We start from the raw sequence: 22500 nt of genomic DNA on the forward strand, positions 1-22500 counted from the left end.
CATTTTCTACCGCTTATTCCCTTCGGAGTTGCGGGGGACACTGGTGCTTATCTCAGCGACAATCGGGCGGAAGGCGGTTTACACCCTGGATAAGTCGCCAACCTCATCGCAGGGCCAATATTTTGTTCCAAATTATTAAAAAAAAAAAAATTTGTCGAAAATATTTTCAAAAACATTTTTTTTAATAACAATTTTAAGAACATTTGTACAAAGAAAAATCTGAAACCGTAATATTGATAACACAGAGCTTTGCATTTAAAAAAATTTATAAAAATAGTTGATTGGCAAAACTAAATTGGCCCTAGTGTGTGAATGTGAGTGTGAATGTTGTCTATCTGTGTTGGCCCTGCGATGAGGTGGCGACTTGTCCGTTGTGTCCTTGAGCAAGACACTTCACCCTTGCTCCTGATGGGTCCTGGTCAGCTCCTTGCATGGCAGCCCCGCCATCAGTGTATGAATGGATGAATGTGGAAATACTGTCAAAGCGCTCTGGGCTCCTTAAAAAGGGGTAAAAAAGCACTATACAAGTACAACCTTCCGCCAAAAGGGACAAGCGGTAGAAAATGGATGGATGGATGGGTTGCGGGATTGAGGCGGTTCAATGACCACATTGTTTGGTTTGCATAATTGTCATTTTATTCAAATCTTGTCAGAATTTCAAAAATATATTACCTGTGGAGGACCGGTACTTTTCAGAGGCGGTATAGTACCGAATATGATTATTTAATATAGCAGTACTATACTAATACTGGTATACCTAGGGGTGTAAAGGTACACAAAAATTTCGGTTCGGTACGTACTTCGGTTTGGATTGTAGCTGAGATAAGCACCAGCGCCCCCCGCGACCCCAAAGGGAGTAAGCGGTAGAAAATGAATGGATGGACATGTATACAAATAATTCCTTGTTTAAAAAAAAAAAAAGTTCCGACACCTCTTCCTTAGACACAAAGAAATAAACAGACACAAAAACAACTTTAAAATGCAATTTTTTTTTATTAAATACACTTCAATATTCCAGTAATAACCAAGCTATTAAGAACAACCATCCAAACAAACAATGTACGACTTTCATGATTAATTCTACGCTCATGCAAAAACCCAGCATCCAACAGAGGGGGGCTGGACAAATGAAGCCCCAACCTCTTTATGTATATTTTCTTTTTTAAAGTTAACCAAAATGTTACAATGCAGTCACACAAACAAGCTAAGGCTTCTCTACTCGTCTGTGTGTGACACCCAGGATGCAAACTTTTGTCCATCAGTGAAAAATGACTAAGAAAGTACACATGCATATTGCATCCATCTGTAAAACTGCATATATTTATATATGTTTCTCATATATGTATAATATTTGTATATGTTTGCTGTGGCTTGTAGCATGAACCTTCTAACCTCCTCTGCTGTAATTATGATGCAAAAAGCTGCAACAGACCAACAACAACAAAAACGACAGTGAGTGATTTGTAAAGTTTTAGGTAGTTGGTGCAATCAGACCCCCCCCCAAATTTGGTCACATGACATCTATGTACAACATTAAGACATAACACAAGTGGAAATATACCCTGTCTGTCTGCTTCTAAGCAAACTGCAGTGACTACAAATGGACCCCCCAAAAAAAAGAAAAAAAAAAAGACTATCAGTGTGAACGACACGAAGCAGTGCACATGATAGGCCACCGGAGGGCGCACGCGAGTCGCTCAGGTTTGGCTTTGCTGCCAGAAGGAAAACAAGTGTTTAAAAAATTAGATAACATATATAAATATATATATATATATATATATATATATATATAGTGGCCCACCAGCTTTGGAATAATACTGTACGACAATTCTCGCCAGCTTAAGGACTTAAAGGCCTACTGAAACCCACTACTTCCCACCACGCAGTCTGATAGTTTATATATCAATGATGAAATATTAACATTGCAACACATGCCAACACGGCCTTTTTAGTTTACTAAATTACAATTTTACATTTCCCGGGAGTTTCTTGTTGAAAACGTCACGTAATGACGATGTGTGCGCATGACGTCACGGACAGTATTTTGGAGATCTGTGTTGCTGAATCTTTTGCAATTTGTTCAATTAATATTGGAGAAGTCAAAGTAGAAAGATGGAGTTGGGAAGATTTAGCCTTTAGCCACACAAACACACGGTGATTCCTTGTTTAAAATTCACGGAGGTGAAGCTTTACTATGGATCACAGCGGTCAAGTGAACATGGATCCCGACCGAATGTCAACCAGCAGGTTTCGGTGAGAAAATTGTGGTAAAAAGTCGCCTCAGCTAAGTTTGTGCCGTCCTTGTATCTGCCGTCGACTTCCCTCAGACACTGGCCTCAAGACACCCGTGGACACACCCCTCCGACTATCAGGTACTAGTTAATCTCACTGAAACACTAGCAACACAAAAGAAAGATAAGGGATTTCCCAGAATTATCCTAGTAAATGTGTCTAAAAACATCGGAATCCGTACCAATGCAATCGCGCTTTTTTTTTTTCTAGTCCTTCGCTATCAATATCCTCAAACACGAATCTTTCATCCTTGCTCAAATTAATGGGGGAATTGTCGTTTTCTCGGTCCGAATAGCTGTTTTTGTTGGAGGCTCCAATTAAAAACAATGTGAGGATGTGAGGAGCTGTCACACCAAATATATTCCCCCCTACAAAAACCTTCCCCCCCATTTACTTCCGGGGTCATGATTAATACAGACGTTTTGTTAACGCTATATTATGAAAATATAACGCTATATTATAAAAATATAACGCTATATTATAAAAATATAACGCTATATTATAAAAATATAACGCTATATTATAAAAATATAACGCTATATTATACAAATATAACGCTATATTATAAAAATACAGACGTTTTGTTAACGCTATATTACAAAAAATAAAATTAAAAAAACAATTTACAAACACAAACTATGGGATGACGCATTTACTTCCAGGGTCACGTTTCCTCTTACATCATCCCATAGCTTGTGTTTGTAAATTGTTTTTTTAATTATTTGTTTATAATATAGCGTTAATAAAACCTCTGTATTTTTATAATATAGCGTTATATTTTTATAATATGGCGTTAACAAAACGCCCATATTATAAACATTTTTATCAAAAAAACAATTTACAAACACAAGCTATGGGATGACGCATTTACTTCCGGGGTTACGTTTCCTCTTAAGTCATCCCATAGCTTGTGTTTGTAAATTGTTTTTTTTAATTTTATATAATATAACGTTAACAAAACGTCTGTATTTTTATAATATAGCGTTATATTTTTATAATATAGCGTTAACAAAACGTCTGTATTAATCAAGACCCCGGAAGTAAATGGGGTGGTGGGGAGTTGTAGGAGGGAAGTAATTTGGCGTGACAGAGCCATCAACGGGTGACATCATCGTCTGCTACTTCCTGTAAAGGCAGAGCGTATCTGTTAGCGACCAAAAGTTGCAAACTTTATCGTGGATGTTCTCTACTAAATCCTTTCAGCAAAAATATGGCAATATCGCGAAATGATCAAGTATGACACATAGAATGGACCTGCTATCCCCGTTTGAATAAGAAAATCTCATATCAGTAGGCCTTTAAGGAATTAAGAAGAAGCAGACAAATTAGCGATATAATTGGACACATTTTGCGTTAAAAAACGAATACAACTTTAAATTTTTGACTATTTTCACCAAACCTGCAAGCTCCATTGTGTGTGGCGTGAATTCTTTATAAGATGGCGAAATCCCCGTGACTGTGACGGAAAAAACAAAAGCATTGAAATAAGAAACCCGGGTTTCAGGAGGGTTGCCAGATGTGTTTCCTCTTTTAAAGGGACGATATTTGTTTGCATGTGCTTAAGTGACGTGTGTGAGTGTGTGTGTGTAGTAGCAAAGGGTCACAGCATTTTTTCCCAGTTGTGACTCGAACGAGTGAGAATAAAAACACCCACACTAACAACTACGACATTTACAAGAACAAAACGGGGGTTGAGTTGATTGCCTTCTGCAGCGCTCTCTCGCTATCATTCATGCCTTTTTTTTGTCCTTCGAGCTGCTTCTTTTTGGGGGAATTAAATGAAAAAACATATAAAATAACATGCTTCTTGAAGCGTCACAAGGTTCAAAGTACGGCAAGCCAAGGTGGACAATAAAGCACACGCAAGGGACACGAGAGACGGGCGTGACATCATCATTAATACCGAGACAGGAAGTGACGCGAGTGGGCGTGGTCCGGAGGGGCAACATCATCGAGTCCAGAACAGTACAGGCCGAGTCATGCTTGCACACAGGAGAAACAGGACGGGAAAAGGGGGCGTGTCCATGCGGACAGGTGGGAGGAGCTTTGGACGGCGCGCACACAAACAGACACACGTCCATCTGGATAATATAAATATCAATGTACACATTACAATAAAAAAAAAAAAAAAAAACTTTACCAACACAAAGTAACTTAAAAAGCACTGATGAGAGTAAAACAAGAAAAAAAGGTCCCTTTTGGTAACACACACAAAAAAAATAACGTCCAAACGGACTACGACGATGCTAATTGAGCACCCCTTCTCTGCCCTCCAATTAAATCAGGTGTGCGTCTGTACATGAAAGAAGTGAATACTCTCCCAGCCAGCAGACGGACGGCATCCAACTTGTGCAGCCAGCACTAACATGCACCATCCATCATGGAGGAACTCAACCTCCATCAATGCTGCTGTTGGTCGCTTCTTCAGTCAAGCTAATTATTGTTGTTTGTTTTGTTTGCTTTTTATAGATATATGTGTTGTTGTTTGTTTTTTTAACTTGCTCTACGATGTATTGTTTGTGCCCCCAACTTTGTGATGTTGTTCCCCCCATTTAGTAGGCCTACATCCATCCAAGCACCAAGAGGAGGAGAGTCAACGCTCCAATCAGCTCACAGTTTCAGCACAGCTGAGGAACAAGCAAGAAACAAAAATGATTATCAGTTCAATTTTTCTTTTGAAAATACATTTTTGTACGCAACACATTTTATTTATGTGTACGTATAAAGATATATATATATATATATATATATATATATATATATATACACATATATATATAAACACTTTTTTAAAATTATAATTAAAATAAAAAAATATATACTATATTAAAAATACTATCAGTTTATTTTTTCTTTTGAAAATACATTTTTGTACGCAACACATTTTATTTATGTATATGTGTATATATACTTTACGTGTATAGATGTGTGTGTGTATATATATATATATACACACTTTTTAAAATTGAAATAAAAAAATATATATTAAAAATAGTCAGTTTACTTTTTTCTTTTGAAAATTCATGTTTGTATCATATTCTTTAAAACAGTTTTTTAAAATAAATATAAATATTTTTTATTAAAACATTTAAATATACATACAGTAGAGAAAAAACAACTATCAGTTATTTTTTTTTAAACTATTATTTTATATACCGTATTTTTCGGACTATAAGTCGCAGTTTTTTTCATATTTGGCCAGGGGTGAAACTTATATTTAGGAGCGACTTATGTGTGAAATTATTAGCACATTACTGTAATATATCAAATAATATTATTTAGCTCATTCACGTAAGAGACTAGACGTATAAGATTTCATGGGATTTATCGATTAGGAGTGACAGATTGTTTGGTAAACGTATAGCATGTTCTATATGTTATAGTTATTTGAATGACTCTTACCATAATATGTTATGTTAACATACCAGGCACCTTCTCAGATGGTAATTTATGCGTCATATAACATACACTTATTCAGCCTGTTGTTCACTATTCTTTATTTTAAATTGCCTTTCAAATGTCTATTCTTGGTGTTGGGTTTTATCAAATAAATTTCCCCCCAAAAATGCGACTTATACTCCAGTGTGACTTATATATGTTTTTTTCCTTCTTTATTATGCATTTTCGGCAGGTGCGTTTTATAATCCGAAAGATACGGGATATATATATATATATCTATATATATATATATATATATATATATATATATATATATATATATATATATATATATGCATTTTTCGGAGTATAAGTCGCACCTGCCGAAAATGCATAATAAAGAAAGAAAAAAACATATATAAGTCACACTGGAGTATAAGTCGCATTTTTGGGGGGAAATTTATTTCATAAAACACAACACCAACAAGAGACATTTGAAAGGCAATTTAGTTGTAAATTAGCATTAAGATAGCACTTGTTTTATTGCATTTCTTTTATGCTGAGTTATTTTTGAACTCCTGCAAGCAAGTTATATTGACAAATATTTACAGTAAGGCCCTCAAATGGAGACAACTTATGTGTCTGTTAAGCTAGCAAGAAGAAACATTAGCGGGAGAGTTCTTGTATAAGAGATTTTAGATACTAGCTGATACAATCCAGTGTCTGTTTTTTTTTTTTTGCTGATATTGGAACGATATCAATATTAGATCGGGGCATGTCCCGTTGTTTCAAGTCCCGACTCAACTAATCATAAGTCTACTCCTACATGAACGCTAGAGGTAGGAGTCTTTGGGCACCTCACGATTCGATTCAGATTGTGGGTTTGAGTATTCGATTCAGAATCGATTCAACAAGATTCTCGTAATATATTATTTGGTATATAAATTGTAATAAAACCTTTTCAAAACAGGTTACAGGCTACAAAAACTAAAAAATGTTACCCCAAAAAAAACATATTTAAAAAAATGTATTTACAAAAATCACAGAATCAATAATAATATTTTTGCTATTTTTATGTTTTTAGTTGAAAAATATATTTTGAAAAAGGCGGAATTTTTTTTATTGATTAATTAGGAATCTATTTAAAATCACATTAGATAATAATCTTGATTTAGATGTGAATACATTTTTGAAACACCCCAATCATATTGCTTTGTAACATTTCCTAAACAACATAGCATGTCATTTTATATGATATACCTTGTATAAAAAAAAAAAAAATAGAATCTTGACTATTTTTAATGATTTCAATGTCATTTTGAAACGTTGCACCGCAGCAAGAGACAACACGTGACGAGGCGTTGCCACGACGACCGTTCAAAGGACGAATATCACTCACTAATAGCAATGACGGTGTACCGTCAGCGAGTCATGTGACCTCACCGGCGTGGCCTTCACTGGAGGGGCGCGGCAGGGGCTCCCGAGCAGTGGAAGTGCACGTTGAGCCACTTGGCGTCGCGGCGATGCCACACGCGCGTCTCCTCCGACTGGCAGGAGCGCGGCCGACCCTGGCCGTCCATGTACTGCGTCAGGCGGATGTAGGCGATGCAGGCCGCGTCCTCGCCGATCAGGTGCACGTGAGGGTTGAGGATGGTGGTGTGCACGGGCTTGCTGTTTTTACTCAACACTGGGGACACATGACACAACAGAGTGCTTGAGGAAATATTATTATTCTTAATAATTCTTCACGGACACCTGTGGGACGTTGGTCCTATTTTCATTACAAAAAATAAATAACTGCCATTCGTCTGTGCTACATTTGAGACGCAAACATTTTTGGCTATTATAGATTTTATGCTATGGGGCTGGTATTGAAAAGTAATGCAACAACATAACACTATAATCAGTACAACATTTAAAAAAAAAAAATACTATTATTTTTTTGGGGGGGGGGGGAGTTATGAATAATGACACCTTAGTAACAAACACTATCACATGTTAAAAACATACATACTATAATAGAAAAAAACATGAATATTAACATGTTAACATAAATACTATAATATAGAAAAAAATAATATTAACATTTTAATAACAAAAACTATATTACACAAAACTATGAATATTAACATGTTAATAACAAATACTATAAAAGACCAAAATATGAATATTAAGTTGTTAACATAAATACCATAAAATACAAAAATATGATTAACATGTTAAGATAAATACTAGAATATAGAAAAATATTTATATTAACATGTTAAAAACATAAATACTATAATACATAAAAATATGAATATTAACATTTTAACAACAAATACTATAATAGACCAAAAATATTAATATTAAATTGTTAACATAAATACTATAATAGACAAAAATATGAATATTAACATGTTAATAACAAATACTATAATAGACAGAAATATGATTAACATGTTAGGATAAATACTATATTATAGAAAAATATTAGCATGTTAATAACATAAATACTATAATAAAACACAATATGAATATTAACGTGTTAATAACAAATACTATAACACAAAAAATATGAATATTAATATGTTAACAGAGATACTATAATAGACTAAAATATGAATATTAACATGTTAATAACAAATACTATAATACACCATGAATGATTAACATGTTATGATAAATAAAATAATATGAGACGTATTAATATTAACATAAATACTATAATAGACAAAAATATGAACATTAACATGTTAAAAACATAAATACTATAGACAAAAATATGAATATTAACATGTTGATAACATAAATACGATGACAAAAATATGTATATTAACATGTTACATAAATACTATAGTTGAAAAAAATACAAATATTAACATGTTAATATAAATACTATATCAGACCAAAATATGAATATTAACATGTTAGTAACATAAAAACTATATTAGACCAAAATATGAATATTAACATGTTTATAACGTACATTTTATAATACACAAGAATATGAATAGTAACATGTTAATTACATATACTATAATATACAAAATATGAATATTATCATGTTATTAGCATGAATACTATTATATAAAAAAGACGAATATTATCATGTTGATATAATAAATACTATTATGGACAAAAATATGAATATTAACATGTTGATAACAAATACTATAATAGACTAAAAATAAGAACATGGAGATATTTTAAAATGGTGGCAGTGCTGGTTAGGAAAAATACAACGTTAAAATAAGAACTATAATGGACAAAAATATGTTTGCGGCACAAACAAGGATAGGGGGGATTATGAAAAATAACATTAACATAAAAACTATAGAACCTTAATAACAGAAACTTTAAAACACTAACGTAAAAAATATAATAAGAATAACATTTTGCAGCACAACGGGGCGGGGTTGGGGGCCTTTATAAATAATACATAAATAACATAAAAACTAAAACGTTAATAACACAAACACTACAACAGACACAATACACAAATATTAACATGTTAATATAAAAAATAATAGTTTGGTGATATTTTAAAAAGGTGGGAGGGCTGGTTATGAATAATAAAACGTTAAGACAAGAACTATAACAGACAAAAGAAATGTTTGCAGCATAGACGTAGCACAAACAAATGGGACGCGGAAGGTTGGGGGTGAGGGATTATGAAAAAAAACTAACTTAACTAGAATAAAATAAAAACTTTCACATTTACATATGAAAAGTAAAAACAAAGGACCCAGATTTCCCTTGCCCGGACGCAGGTCACCGGGGCCCCCCTCTGGAGCCAGGCCCGGAGGTGGGGCACGATGGCGAGCGCCTGGTGGCCGGGCCTGTACCCATGGGACCCAGCCGGGCACAGCCCGAAGAGGCAACGTGGGTCCCCCCTCCAATGGGCTCACTACCCATAGCAGGGGCCATAGAGGTCGGGTGCAATGTGAGCTGGGCAGAAGCCGAAGGCAGGGCACTTGGCGGTTCGATCCTCGGCTACATAAGCTCGCTCTTGGGACGTGGAACGTCACCTCACTGGGGGGAAGGAGCCTGAGCTAGTGCGCGAAGTAGAGAAATTCCGGCTGGATGTAGTCGGACTCACTTCGACGCACAGCAAGGGCTCTGGAACCACTTCTCTTGAAAGGGGCTGGACTCTCTTTCACTCTGGCGTGGCCGACAGTGAGAGGCGACGGGCCGGGGTGGCAATTCTGGTTGCCCCCCGGCTTAAAGCCTGCACGTTGGAGTTCAACCCAGTGGACGAAAGGGTAGCCTCCCTCCGCCTTCGGGTGGGGGGACGGGTCCTGACTGTTGTTTGCGCTTACGCACCAAACAGTTCAGAGTACCCACCCTTTTTGGGTACACTCAAGGGAGTACTGGAGAGTGCTCCCCGAGGTGATTCCCTTGTTCTGCTGGGGGACTTCAACGCTCATGTTGGTAACGACAGTGAAACCTGGAGAGGCGTGATTGGGAAGAACGGCCGTCCGGAACTGAACCCGAGTGGTGTTTTGTTATTGGACTTCACAGTTTGTCCATAACAAACACCATGTTCAAACTTAAGGGTGTCCATATGTGCACTTGGCACCAGGACACCCAATGCCGCAGTTCCATGATCGACTTTGTAGTTGTGTCATCGGATTTGCGGCCTCATGTTTTGGACACTCGGGTAAAGAGAGGGGCGGAGCTTTGGTGGTGAGTTGGCTGCGATGGTGGGGGAGGATGCCGGACAGACCTGGCAGGCCCAAACGCATTGTGAGGGTTTGCTGGGAACGTCTGGCAGAGTCTCCTGTCAGAGAAAGTTTCAATTCCCACCTCCGGAGGAACTTTGAACATGTCACGAGGGAGGTGCTGGACATTGAGTCCGAGTGGACCATGTTCCGCACCTCTATTGTCGAGGCGGCTGATCGGAGCTGTGGCCGCAAGGTAGTTGGTGCCTGTCGTGGCGGTAATCCTAGAACCCGCTGGTGGATACCAGCGGTGAGGGATGCCGTCAAGCTGAAGAAGGAGTCCTATCGGGTTCTTCTGGCTCATAGGACTCCAGAGGCAGTGGACAGGTACCGACAGGCCAAGCGGTGTGCAGCTTCAGCGGTCACAGAGGCAAAAACTCGGACATGGGAAGAGTTTGGGGAAGCCATGGAAAATGACTTCCGGATGGCTTCGAAGCGATTCTGGACCACCATCCGCCGCCTCAGGAAGGGGAAGCAGTGGACTGTCAACACCGTGTATGGTGCGGATGGTGTTCTGCTGACCTCAACTGCGGATGTTGTGGATAGGTGGAAGGAATACTTCGAAGACCTCCTCAATCCCACCAACACGTCTTCCTATGAAGAAGCAGTGCCTGGGGAATCTGTGGTGGACTCTCCTATTTCTGGGGCTGAGGTTGCTGAGGTAGTTAAAAAGCTCCTCGGTGGCAAGGCCCTAGGGGTGGATGAGATCCGCCCAGAGTTCCTTAAGGCTCTGGATGCTGTGGGGCTGTCTTGGTTGACAAGACTCTGCAGCATTGCGTGGACATCGGGGGCGGTACCTCTGGATTGGCAGACCGGGGTGGTGGTCCCTCTCTTTAAGAAGGGGGACCGGAGGGTGTGTTTCAACTATCGTGGGATCACACTCCTCAGCCTTCCCGGTAAGGTTTATTCAGGTGTACTGGAGAGGAGGCTACGCCGGATAGTCGAACCTCGGATTCAGGAGGAACAGTGTGGTTTTCGTCCTGGTCGTGGAACTGTGGACCAGCTCTATACTCTCGGCAGGGTTCTTGAGGGTGCATGGGAGTTTGCCCAACCAGTCTACATGTGGTTTGTGGACTTGGAGAAGGCATTTGACCGTGTCCCTTGGGAAGTCCTGTGGGGAGTGCTCAGAGAGTATGGGGTATCGGACTGTCTTATTATGGCAGTCCGATCCCTGTACGATCAGTGTCAGAGCTTGGTCCGCATTGCTGGCAGTAAGTCGGACACGTTTCCAGTGAGGGTTGGACTCCGCCAAGGTTGCCCTTTGTCACCGATTCTGTTCATAACTTTTATGGACAGAATTTCTAGGCGCAGTCAAGGCATTGAGGGGTTCTGGTTTGGTGGCCGCGGGATTAGGTCTCTGCTTTTTGCAGACGATGTGGTCCTGTTGGCTTCATCTGGCCGGGATCTTCATCTCTCACTGGATAGGTTCGCAGCCGAGTGTGAAGCGGCCGGAATGAGAATCAGCACCTCCAAATCCGAGTCCATGGTTCTCTCCCGGAAAAGGGTGGAGTGCCATCTCCGGGTTGGGGAGGAGACTCTGCCCCAAGTGGAGGAGTTCAATTACCTAGGAGTCTTGTTCACGAGTGGGGGAAGAGTGGATCGTGAGATCGACAGGCGGATCGGTGTGGCGTCTTCAGTAATGCGGACGTTGTACCGATCCGTTGTGGTGAAGAAGGAGCTGAGCCGGAAGGCAAAGCTCTCGATTTACCGGTCGATCTACGTTCCCATCCTCACCTATGGTCATGAGCTGTGGGTCATGACCGAAAGGATAAGATCACGGGTACAAGAGGCCGAAATGAGTTTCCTCCGCCGTGTGGCGGGGCTCTCCCTTAGAGATAGGGTGAGAAGCTCTGTCATTCGGAAAGAACTCGAAGTAAAGCCGCTGCTCCTCCACAGAGAGGAGCCAGATGAGGTGGTTCGGGCATCTGGTCAGGATGCCACCCGAACTCCTACCGAGGGAGGTGTTTAGGGCACGTCCAACCGGTAGGAGGCCACGGGGAAGACCCAGGACACGTTGGGAAGACTATGTCTCCCGGCTGGCCTGGGAACGCCTCTGGATCCCCCGGGAAGAGCTAGACGAAGTGGCTGGGGAGAGGGAAGTCTGGGCTTCCCTGCTTAGGCTGCTGCCCCCGCGACCCGACCTCGGATAAGCGGAAGAAGATGGATGGATGGATGGACATTTACATATAAAATATAATTGACAAGGTGGGGTGTGGGTCTTTACAAATAATACAAAAGTAATAACTATAAAATAAAATAATAAATTAAACTATAAAATGTTAACATAAAAACTAATAGACAAAACATTTTTGCAGCCCAAATGTTTGGGACAAGTCTGGGGAAATTTTGACAATGTGGGGTGGGGGGGGACTTGTTATAAATAAAAGCATGCTATTAACAATAAAACTATAAAATTAAATAACATAAAAAGTGTAATAGCCAAAAATATTTAGCAGCACAGACGATTGAGACAAAATTGGGGAGATTTTGATAAATTATGTCACTAGTCCATCCATCCATCCATTTTTTACCGCTTGTCCCTTTTTTGCGGTCGCGGGGGGCGCTGGTGCCTATCTGAGCTAAAATTGGGCGAAAGGCGGGTTACACCCTGGACAAGTCGCCACCTCATCGCAGGGCCAACACAGATAGACAGACAACATTCAGACTCACATTCACACACTAGGGCCAATTTAGTGTTGCCAATCAACCTATCCCCAGGTGCATGTCTTTGGAAGTGGGAGGAAGCCGGAGTACCCGGAGGGAACCCACGCAGTCACGGGGAGAACATGCAAACTCCACACAGAAAGATCTCGAGCCCAGGATCGAACCCAGGACTACTCAGGACCTTTGTATTGTGAGGAACATGCACTAACCCCGAGTCATAAAATAAATTTTAGAATAACTTTAGAAGGCCAGAAGAACATTCTAACAGCACAAATAAATGTGTTATTTTCTTATTTGCGATGATAGGTGGGGGGTTTGGAGAACTTCACACAGGTGGCCCAGACGCCCCGTGTGTTGGAGCGTGCAGGTGTGCCTAATGTTGTGTCTGCTTACGGTTGTCAAAGTAGAACTTGTGGAAGTCCATGCCCTCCACCAGGTTGCCCAGAGCTTCTGGCTCAAAGGAGGTCAGGCCGGGGTCACAGATCCTCCTGCCGACAGAGGAACACGTCCGTCGTCCATTTTCGTGGCGTGTTATCAGCGGCAAGGTTAAAGACTTACGTGTACGCCTCGAAGTCGCCGTTGTTGATGGCTTCGATCAGCTGCTCGGTCATCTTGATGATTTCTTGTTTGCGAGCTGGAAGCGGGCGAGACAAGCAAGGACGACTGGGTCAGACGAAGACTGAGGCTGAAACGTTTCGACATATTCTTTGACGTTGAAGAGTCCTCATATCCAGAAGATACCAAGAGAAGCAAAAACGGCAGCAATCTCACTTCAAAACCAGGAAAAGGAGAAATCCGCACACCTGAGTGATGATTCAAAAAGTCCATCTTTTCATCACTTATTATTCAACTTACATTTTTTACCATATTTTTATAAGAGCTGTCCCGATAAAACTTATTCGATACTGATATTAGTCTTCACTTTTGGCCGATACCGATGTTGGGCCCCATTCAGCAATAAGCTCCTAACGTTTCCTCTTATCTTTCTTCCTAACTGATTTCCTAAGGAGTCCATTCAAATTCATGACGTGTTCTTAAACGACCAAATTGTTCCCACCTGCCGTTTTCAAGTTGCTGAATGCCAAATGGTTAGCGCGTGCGTGTCTATCATAATTTGCATAATTTGCAAACACCATTAATTCCATAATTTGTATAGGCAAATTCCCTTAATTCGCCATACAAGGGCACAATTCCGGCGGAAAAGCCGAACATCAAACACACGGAGAAAACACAAACAGATTACAGAAGAGAAATTCCTATTATAGGGGGGAACACATAATGTCAAAACAGAAGTTTAAGAAAGGGAGGACCGCTGACATAGCCTTAAGCGTTCAAATAAATGTTTGTCACTTCGGGCAAATAGGTCTACATGGTCGTGAAATTTTCCCTCCCTCCCCAGGGCACGATCTGCGGCATCTTGCAGTAGCAGCAAAAGCATTGCCATTGTGTGAGTTGAGTCTTTTAAAGAGTCACCAAATCAACGCTGATTGTGCTCTCTCTCTTTCTCCATATACCGTATTTCCTTGAATTGCCGCTGGGGCGCTAATTAATTTAAAACCTCTTCTCACTCCTGCGCTTACCAAAGGCATGCGGTAAAAGTAAGCATGCGCTAATTATTTTAAAACCTCTTCTCACTCCGGCACTTACCAAAGGCCTGCAGTAAAAAATTGAGTGTGATGTAAGCTTGGACCTTAAATCCTACTGAATAGCTCTTAATCTTCTTTCCTTTATGCAATTTCAAATTACCGGTATTGAAATCAGCCTCCTCCATTTTGAAAATGATGACAGGTGAAGTGTCACTCGTGACGTCACGAGTTTGACCAGGCGGTAATACTAAGCATGCGCTAATTATTTTGGAAAGCGAGTTTGACCCGGCAGTAATTCAAGGCAGGCGCATACTATATGCCCTGTGGCAATTCAAGGAAATACGGTGTCTTTATATATGCACACATTTATATATCTATATATGATATTAATTTAACTGTAGACAATAGAAGTAAGGGGACTTGTCACACTTAAGAACAAATAGGCCACCCTAAGAGTGCTCCGGAGCACTTGTAGATTTTGTTCTTACCTACGAACAAATCCCCGCTAAGAAAACATCGGTGAATACAAAAATCTCCTTAAAAACTTTGTAAGTGGGCTTAAGAATTTGCTCTTAAGAACAGTTGCTGAATGGGGCCCAATGATCCTGTACCATATCAGCAGCAATGGTACATCATTGTATTATTTTTCTAGTGTGGAAAGTTAGACAAAGTTTGATCAAGTGAAATGATTCAAAGAGAACACTAACCTAATTAACAGTCTGCAATGGACTTGTGCTGTCTTTAATTTGAAGTACAGTGGTAAATAGAGTATGCAAAACACTTAGTAGCTGCAATAATTAATTAAAAGTGTAATATTATGATTTTTTTCTTCATTTAAAACACTTCCTTGTGGTCTACATAACATGTAATGCTGGTTCTTTGGTCAAAATGTTGCACAGTTTATGTTTTGTAAACCATCTTGCGCCGTTTTATGTGCCTCCACTTGGAGTGTGTCTTTTCCCTGTCAGCCAAGTTGTCGTTTTTAGCCCTTTTATCCATTCTGCTAACAGATATAAGACAAAACTGTACACTACTTTGTCTTAAAAATGGCAATGGCGGAGGACGCATGCGCATGTACGAGCCAGTCTGCCCCACAACAAGAGGATAGAAAAAAAGTTTGTGTCTATTGAGCACAGCGTCGGACTACAGTGGTGGGCTGCCGCAAAAGTTTAGCAAATATTGAGATATCTGCAGACGTCACTAATGAGGCAAATTCCAAACATATTGTTTAGCAGAAATACGAAGGAAGGTGAGATTGATTTATAAATATCCCCATCATGCCTCCACGGTTTGAGTTTACATTTTCGGGACTTCTGCAAATCCCAAATACACAACAGCAATAGGTAAGAAAAGTTGGCTCGGCATAACAGGACCCCTTTAAGGTCAGGATACAGAAGATTGAATGATGCGGATACTTTTGTTACTGGATACTTTGTAAGTGTAAGTAATATGCAACAGCTCAAAGCTGGATATTAATTAAATAAGCAAAAGCTAGCTTTTACATACAAATTATTCTCAACAACTGTAAATTCTGCAAATTCCCTTAGTGTAAATTTTGTACTATAAACCGCAACTTTGAACCCTGCGGCTTATAAAACAGAGAGGATGATTTATGGACTTTTTTTTTGCTAACGGCAATGATACAAATAATTTTTATAAAAAAACAAAAAACAGAGCGTTTTATTGTTTGTGGTATGGCACAATCTTTTGGACGAATTTGATCACTGCAGGCGCCAGTGTTTTTCCATTTATCTTTAGTGCTTTTTATATTTTTATTTTTTTTTCAACAGGCATGCGTTATGACTCATATGCATTCTCCATTCATCACTCCAAGCAACATTTGTAAGTTTTACAATACAACTAAAACTGTTCATACTTACTTTTCCGTCCCATGTGTGTGTCATATCTGTAGGAGCATTTTCATGAATGGTAATATAATGACGCTAGCGTCGTTAACATTAGCTAATATGCTAACATTTTTACGAATGTCTGTGTTAGTATTAGTATATTAATGCCCAAGGCATGGGTAACTTACACATCTGTGAAGGCACCAATAATGCTGAAGGGTACATACAGGTTTTGGCGCAACATATGTTGCCAACCAAGCAACGTTATCAAGGACGCCCCTGCTTATTTCAGCAAGACAATGCCAAGCCACGTGTTACAACAGCATGGCTTCATAGTAAAAGAGTGCGTTTACTAGACTGGCCTGCCTGTAGTCCAGACCTATCTCCCATTGAAAATGTGTGGCACAATATGAAGCCTAAAATACCACAATGGAGACAGTGTTGAACAACTTAAGATGTACATAGAGCAAGAATGGGAAATAATTCCACCTGAAAAGCTTCAAAAATCGGTCTCCTCAATTCCTGAATGTTTACAGAGTATAGTTAAAAAGAAAGGCCATGTAACACAGTGGTAAACAAACAATGTGTTGCTGCCATTAAAATCTAAGTTAATGATTATTTGCAAAAAAAAACAACAAGTTTCTCAGTTTGAACATTAAATATCTTGTCTTTGCAGTCTATTCAATTGAATATACGTTGAAAAGGAATTGCAAATCATTGTATTCTGTTTTAATTTACAAATTACACAATGTCCCAACTTCACTGGTCTTGGGGTTTGTAAGTTTCACTTCTTCCCAACTCCTTTTTGGATATGAAAAAAACCTGACCTTTATGTATTGTTTTCATTTTGTATGTATTTCTTTTTTACATTTCTGGACTTTATTGTAATGTTATTAAAACAATTTCCTTATTCAAATGACTTATATTTTTAACATGTCCAAAATAAACTAAAACTAAAACTAGCAATTCATCAATATGTGATAATAACACATCATAACACCTTTTTGAGTTTGCATTCGGCTCGGTCTGCAAAGTGCCAGCAGGTGGCAGCAAAGAGTAAATCCATGAAACCACACATGAGTCACTGCAAGAGGAGTCATGCTGACACACAGGTGGACGGACTTACAGTGGAGTATTTGGGTTGGCTCTTCTTCGGCAGTGCAGCACTGGTGAAGCACGGCCGCGCCTGCACTAGCAGTGACCGCCCGCATTACATTACAACACAAAAACACATAAATTCATGTGACAATGCGCTATTAATGCACCCCCGAAAGCACCAGAGGACACATTTATTTACATGATGCTATGCTTTTAAAGGACACATAATTCATCCGAAGACGACAGAATAACAACACATTACAGGATTGTGACGTACAGAGAGATGTTCCTACTATTTTGACCCACTTAGACTTAGACTCAGAAAATCTTTGTCCTCAAGGGGCAATTTGGTTTGCAGAAGTAGACAATAAAAACAAAATATAACAGTAAAAATAAGGTACAAATACATAAAACACATACATCATGAACTAGGGGTGTAAGGGTACGTGTATTTGTATTGAACCGTTTCGGTACGGGGGTTTCGGTTCGGTTCGGAGGTGTACTGAACGAGTTTCCACACGGACATATTAGGTAGCGCACAGCAGGTTGTGCAAACAATGCAGAGCGAGGCACGACACACAGCAGGCTATCAGCGACCGGGCTAGGACAACATGCAAAAGCCAGAGTTGGAAGACCCTCCTGCCTCGTTAACATCTCCCGTTTGGGAACACTTTGGCTGCGCGGTGCGATACAACAATGGAGGACGGAGATTTGCCGACATTGTTCAGCAGCAGTAGGGTACGCGTCTGCCAACACGTCAAACATGCTAACTCCTTTAAAGCGTCACCACCGCATTCAAGCAGCTTTTCCTCGGCCAGCCAGGCAGGGCTGAAGCAATAAATGTTTTTATAGCAGCAGATTTAAGACCATCTATCCATCCATTTTCAACCGTTTGTCCCGTTCGGGGTCACAGGGAGTTGCTGTATTGCATTAAAAACTAGATTTTGACCCACTTCTATGGTGGAAGAACAATAAGCCCATATATCCTCTTACTGCCAAGTTAGCCAGGCTTGGGAGGGGGGGGAATGGGGGGGGGTTGATGAACGTGGACCCTGACTTAAACAAATTGAAAATCTTATTGGGGTGTTTGCATTCAGTGTTCAATTGTACGGAATATGTACTGTACTGTGCAATCTACTAATAAAAGTCTTAATCAATCAATCAATCAATCAAAAAAAGCACTTTATATGTAGAAAAGTTTTGTTAAGAAACCATTCTGAGCCTTATCTAATTTAGTTTTTATTTTATATATGTTGACCACATTAACCCTGGCAATGGACCCTGTGTTTATATGTATGTTATGCCATTGTTTACAAATTTGGTAAATAAATAACCAAAACATTTATATTTTGTTGTTTACTTACTGTACCGAAAATTAACTGAAACGTGACCTCTAAACCGAGGTACGTACCAAAAAAAAATGTTTTGTGTACTATTACACCTCTATTATGAAGGCATTGAGCTATAAGCTAAAAACATTTGTAATACAATACAAACACATTTTCACACGTCGCTTCCCACTAAAGTGACTGCATAGCAGATAAGCTTGTTTAAGAGGCTCATTTATAAAGTCAACAGCTGAGGGAACAAAGGATCTTTTGTATGTGTTGTTTTTGGCCTTCCTATTACTAGGGGCGTACCTGTATCCTGAGGGCAAGAGTCTAAACTCTGAGAAGAGAGGGTGCTGAGGGTTGACCAGAATGGCCTTTGCCTTCTGGATGACTCTGGCCTGACAGATCTGGTTCAGGAGGTTCAAGGTAGTGCCTTTTGGCACACCTTGATTATACCACCTAGTAGGGGTGTAACGGTACGTGTATTCGTATGGAACTGTTTCGGCACGGGGGTTTCGGTCTGGTTCGGAGGTGTACCGAACAAGTTTCCACACGGACATATTAAGTAGCGTACCGCACGTTGTGTAAACAATGCACACCGAGGCACAACACAAGGCATGCTAGCAGCGACCGGGCTACGAAAAAAAGACCATACCTCTTTTTTTCCACCGGATATGTTCTCTTTTGCGGGGCTGGCCGGGGGGAGTTTCTTAAATGCCTCAAATGTCAGGCATTTTAAGTTAGGGTTGCGTGTATTTTCAATGTACGTTCAGGGTTAAGAAGGGGGGGGTTTGGAGGTAGCGGGTGTATTGTAGCGTCCCGGAAGAGTTAGTGCTGCAAAGGATTCTGTGTATTTGTTCTTTTGTGTTCATGTTGTGGGCAGCACGGTGGACACAGGGGTTAGTGCATCTTCCTCACAATACAAAGGTCCTGAGTAGTCCTGGGTTCAATCCCAGGCTCGGGATCTTTCTGTGTGGAGTTTGCATGTTCTCCCCGTAACTGCGTGGGTTCCCTCTGGGTACTCCGGCTCCCTCCCACCTCCCAAAAAATGCACCTGGGGATAGGTTGATTGGCAACATTAAATTGGCCCTAGTGTGTGAATGTGAGTGTGAATGTTGTCTGTCTATCTGTGTTGGCCCTGCGATGAGGTGGCGACTTGTACAGGGTGTACTCCTCCTTCCGCCCGAATGCAGCTGAGATAGGCTCCAGCGACCCCCCGCAAACCTCAAAAGGGACAAGCGGTAGAAAATGGATTGATGGATGTTTATGTTGCGTTAGGGTGCGGATGTTTTCTCGAAATGTGTTTTTCATTCCTGTTTGGCATGGGTTTACAGTGTGGCACATATTTGTAACAGTGTTAAAGTTGTTTATACGCACACCCTCAGTGTAACCTGTATGACTGACTGTTGACCAAGTATGAATAGCATTCACTCACGTGTGTGTAAAAGCCACAATATAATGTGACTGGGCCGACAAGCTGTTTGTATGGAGGAAAAAGCGGACGTGACGACAGGTTTTAGAGGACGTTAAAGGCAGTGCCTTAAAGGCCTACTGAAACCCACTACTACCCACCACGCAGTCTGATAGTTTATATATCAATGATGAAATATTAACATTGCAACACATGCCAACATGGCCTTTTTAGTTTACTAAATTAAATTTCCCGGGAGTTTCGTCTTGAAAATGTCTTGTAATCATGACGTGTACGCAAAACGTCACGGGTTTTAAGGAAATATGAGCGCTGCACACACACACAGCTAAAAGTTTTCTGCTTTAACGGCATAATTACACAGTATTTTGGAGATCTGTGTTGCTGAATCTTTTGCAATTTGTTCAATTAATATTGGAGAAGTCAAAGTAGAAAGATGGAGTTGGGAAGATTTAGCCTTTAGCCACACAAACACATGGGGATTCCTTGTTTGAAATTCCTGGAGGTGAAACTTTAGTATGGATCAGAGCGCGGTCAAGCAAACATGAATCACGACGGAATGTCAACCAGCAGGTTTCGGTGAGAAAATTGTGGTAAAAAGTCGCTTCTTACCGGAGAAAAGCTGAGCTCGTGCCGTCCACAAAGCTGCCGTCGACTCCCCTGAGACATTGGTGTCAAAACCCCCGTGGACACACACCTCAGACTATCAGGTACTATTTAACTCACTAAAACACTGGCAACACAATACAAAGATAAGGGATTTCCCAGAAATATCCTAGTAAATGTCTCTAACAACATTGGAATCCGTCCCAATGCAATCACGTTTTTTTTTAATCTTTTTTTTTTTCTAGTCCGTCGCTATCAATATCCTCAAACACAAATCTTTCATCCTCGCTCAAATTAATGGGGAAATTGTCGTTTTCTCGGTCCGAATAGCACTTTTTGTTGGAAGCTCCCATTAAAAACAATGTGAATATGTGAGGAGCCCCCACACGTGTGACATCATCGTCTGCGACTTCCTGTAGAGGCAGGGCTTTTCTCTTAGCACCGAAAGTGGCAAACTTTATTGTGGATGTTCTCTACTAAATCCTTTCAGCAAAAATATGGCAATATCGCGAAATGATCAAGTATGACACATAGAATGGACCTGCTATCCCAGTTTCAATAAGAAAATCTCATTTCAGTAGGCCTTTAAAGGCACGTCCCCAATATTGTTGTCCATGTGGAAATCGGGAGAATGGTTGCCCCGGGAGATTTTCAGGAGGGGCACTGATATTCGGGAGTCTCCCAGGAAAATTGTGTGGGTTGGCAAGTGTGGATAAGAACGACATTTTGTTGCAGTAGCAACAAGGTGCAGATATCTATCCATCCATCCATTTCCTACCGCTTGTCCCTTTTGGGGTCGCGGTAGACGACATACACATTCACATTCACACACTAGGGCCAATTTAGTGTTGCCAATCAACCTATCCCCAGGTGCATGTCTTTGGAAGTGGGAGGAAGCCGGAGTACCCGGAGGGAACCGACGGATTCACGGAGAGAACATGCAAACTCCACACAGAAAGATCCCGAGCCTGGGATTGAACTCAGGACTACTCAGGACCTTCGTATTGCGAGGCACATGCACTAACCCCTGTGTCCACCGTGCTGTGCCGATAAATATATTGTACTTTTGCATATGCGTCCACGTTTATATTGAAAGCATCCTCGCTCACAAGTGTGCGCAGGAAGAAAGCAAGAAGCCGAAACAGCTGACAAACCACCCTGGGATCAAGAGCAAGAAAAAAAGCGACGGAAGGCTTCCACCCGGTAAGCAGATTAGCTCCTTTCAGGAGGTCCTGAGACTAATTACAGACTTAAGTGTTGGTGTGATGCCACCATGTGGGACTCAGGCACGACATCACGCTGCACACAAGCATCCTCCATTTTGACATTCTTATGTCCGTGAGGCCCCGTGTCCGCCAAAGCGCCTCGGTTTGGCATTGCCATTGACAAAAAGTTGTGCCAAGGGGAATCAAAATAACCACGTTGCACTCTGGTTTTTGGCACCCTTCTGCGGTGCTAAGGGCACTTAGTAGCGCAGGGTGGTCACGCCCATATGACTATGAGAATAAAGTGCGCAAATGTGGCGGGAAAAAGGCAAAGTGAATGGGCTAATATAGTTTGGATATA

General features: G+C 40.6%; 1 protein-coding gene across 13 annotated transcripts in view; it reads right to left on the reverse strand.

The window, feature by feature from the left end:
• Positions 1 to 973: 973 nt before the first annotated feature.
• Positions 974 to 22500, reverse strand: part of camk2g2 (calcium/calmodulin-dependent protein kinase (CaM kinase) II gamma 2) — a 145409-nt gene continuing 123882 nt past the window's right edge. For 10 of the 13 annotated variants that reach the window (XM_061911236.1, XM_061911238.1, XM_061911242.1 and 7 more), the window contains 4 exons: positions 13596 to 13671; positions 13431 to 13525; positions 7114 to 7357; positions 974 to 4919 (listed from right to left, as the gene is read on the reverse strand). In XM_061911236.1, coding sequence (XP_061767220.1) covers positions 7125 to 7357; positions 13431 to 13525; positions 13596 to 13671 — 404 coding nt within the window. In that variant the 3' untranslated portion in view covers positions 974 to 4919; positions 7114 to 7124. Of the gene's footprint in view, positions 4920 to 7113; positions 7358 to 13430; positions 13526 to 13595; positions 13672 to 17596; positions 17657 to 22500 lie in introns of all 13 variants that reach the window. The other 3 variants (XM_061911235.1, XM_061911234.1, XM_061911240.1) reach the window with 1 other exon arrangement.

The sequence above is a fragment of the Nerophis ophidion genome, linkage group LG09 (assembly GCF_033978795.1).
Source record: "Nerophis ophidion isolate RoL-2023_Sa linkage group LG09, RoL_Noph_v1.0, whole genome shotgun sequence".
Classification (NCBI taxonomy): domain Eukaryota; kingdom Metazoa; phylum Chordata; class Actinopteri; order Syngnathiformes; family Syngnathidae; genus Nerophis; species Nerophis ophidion.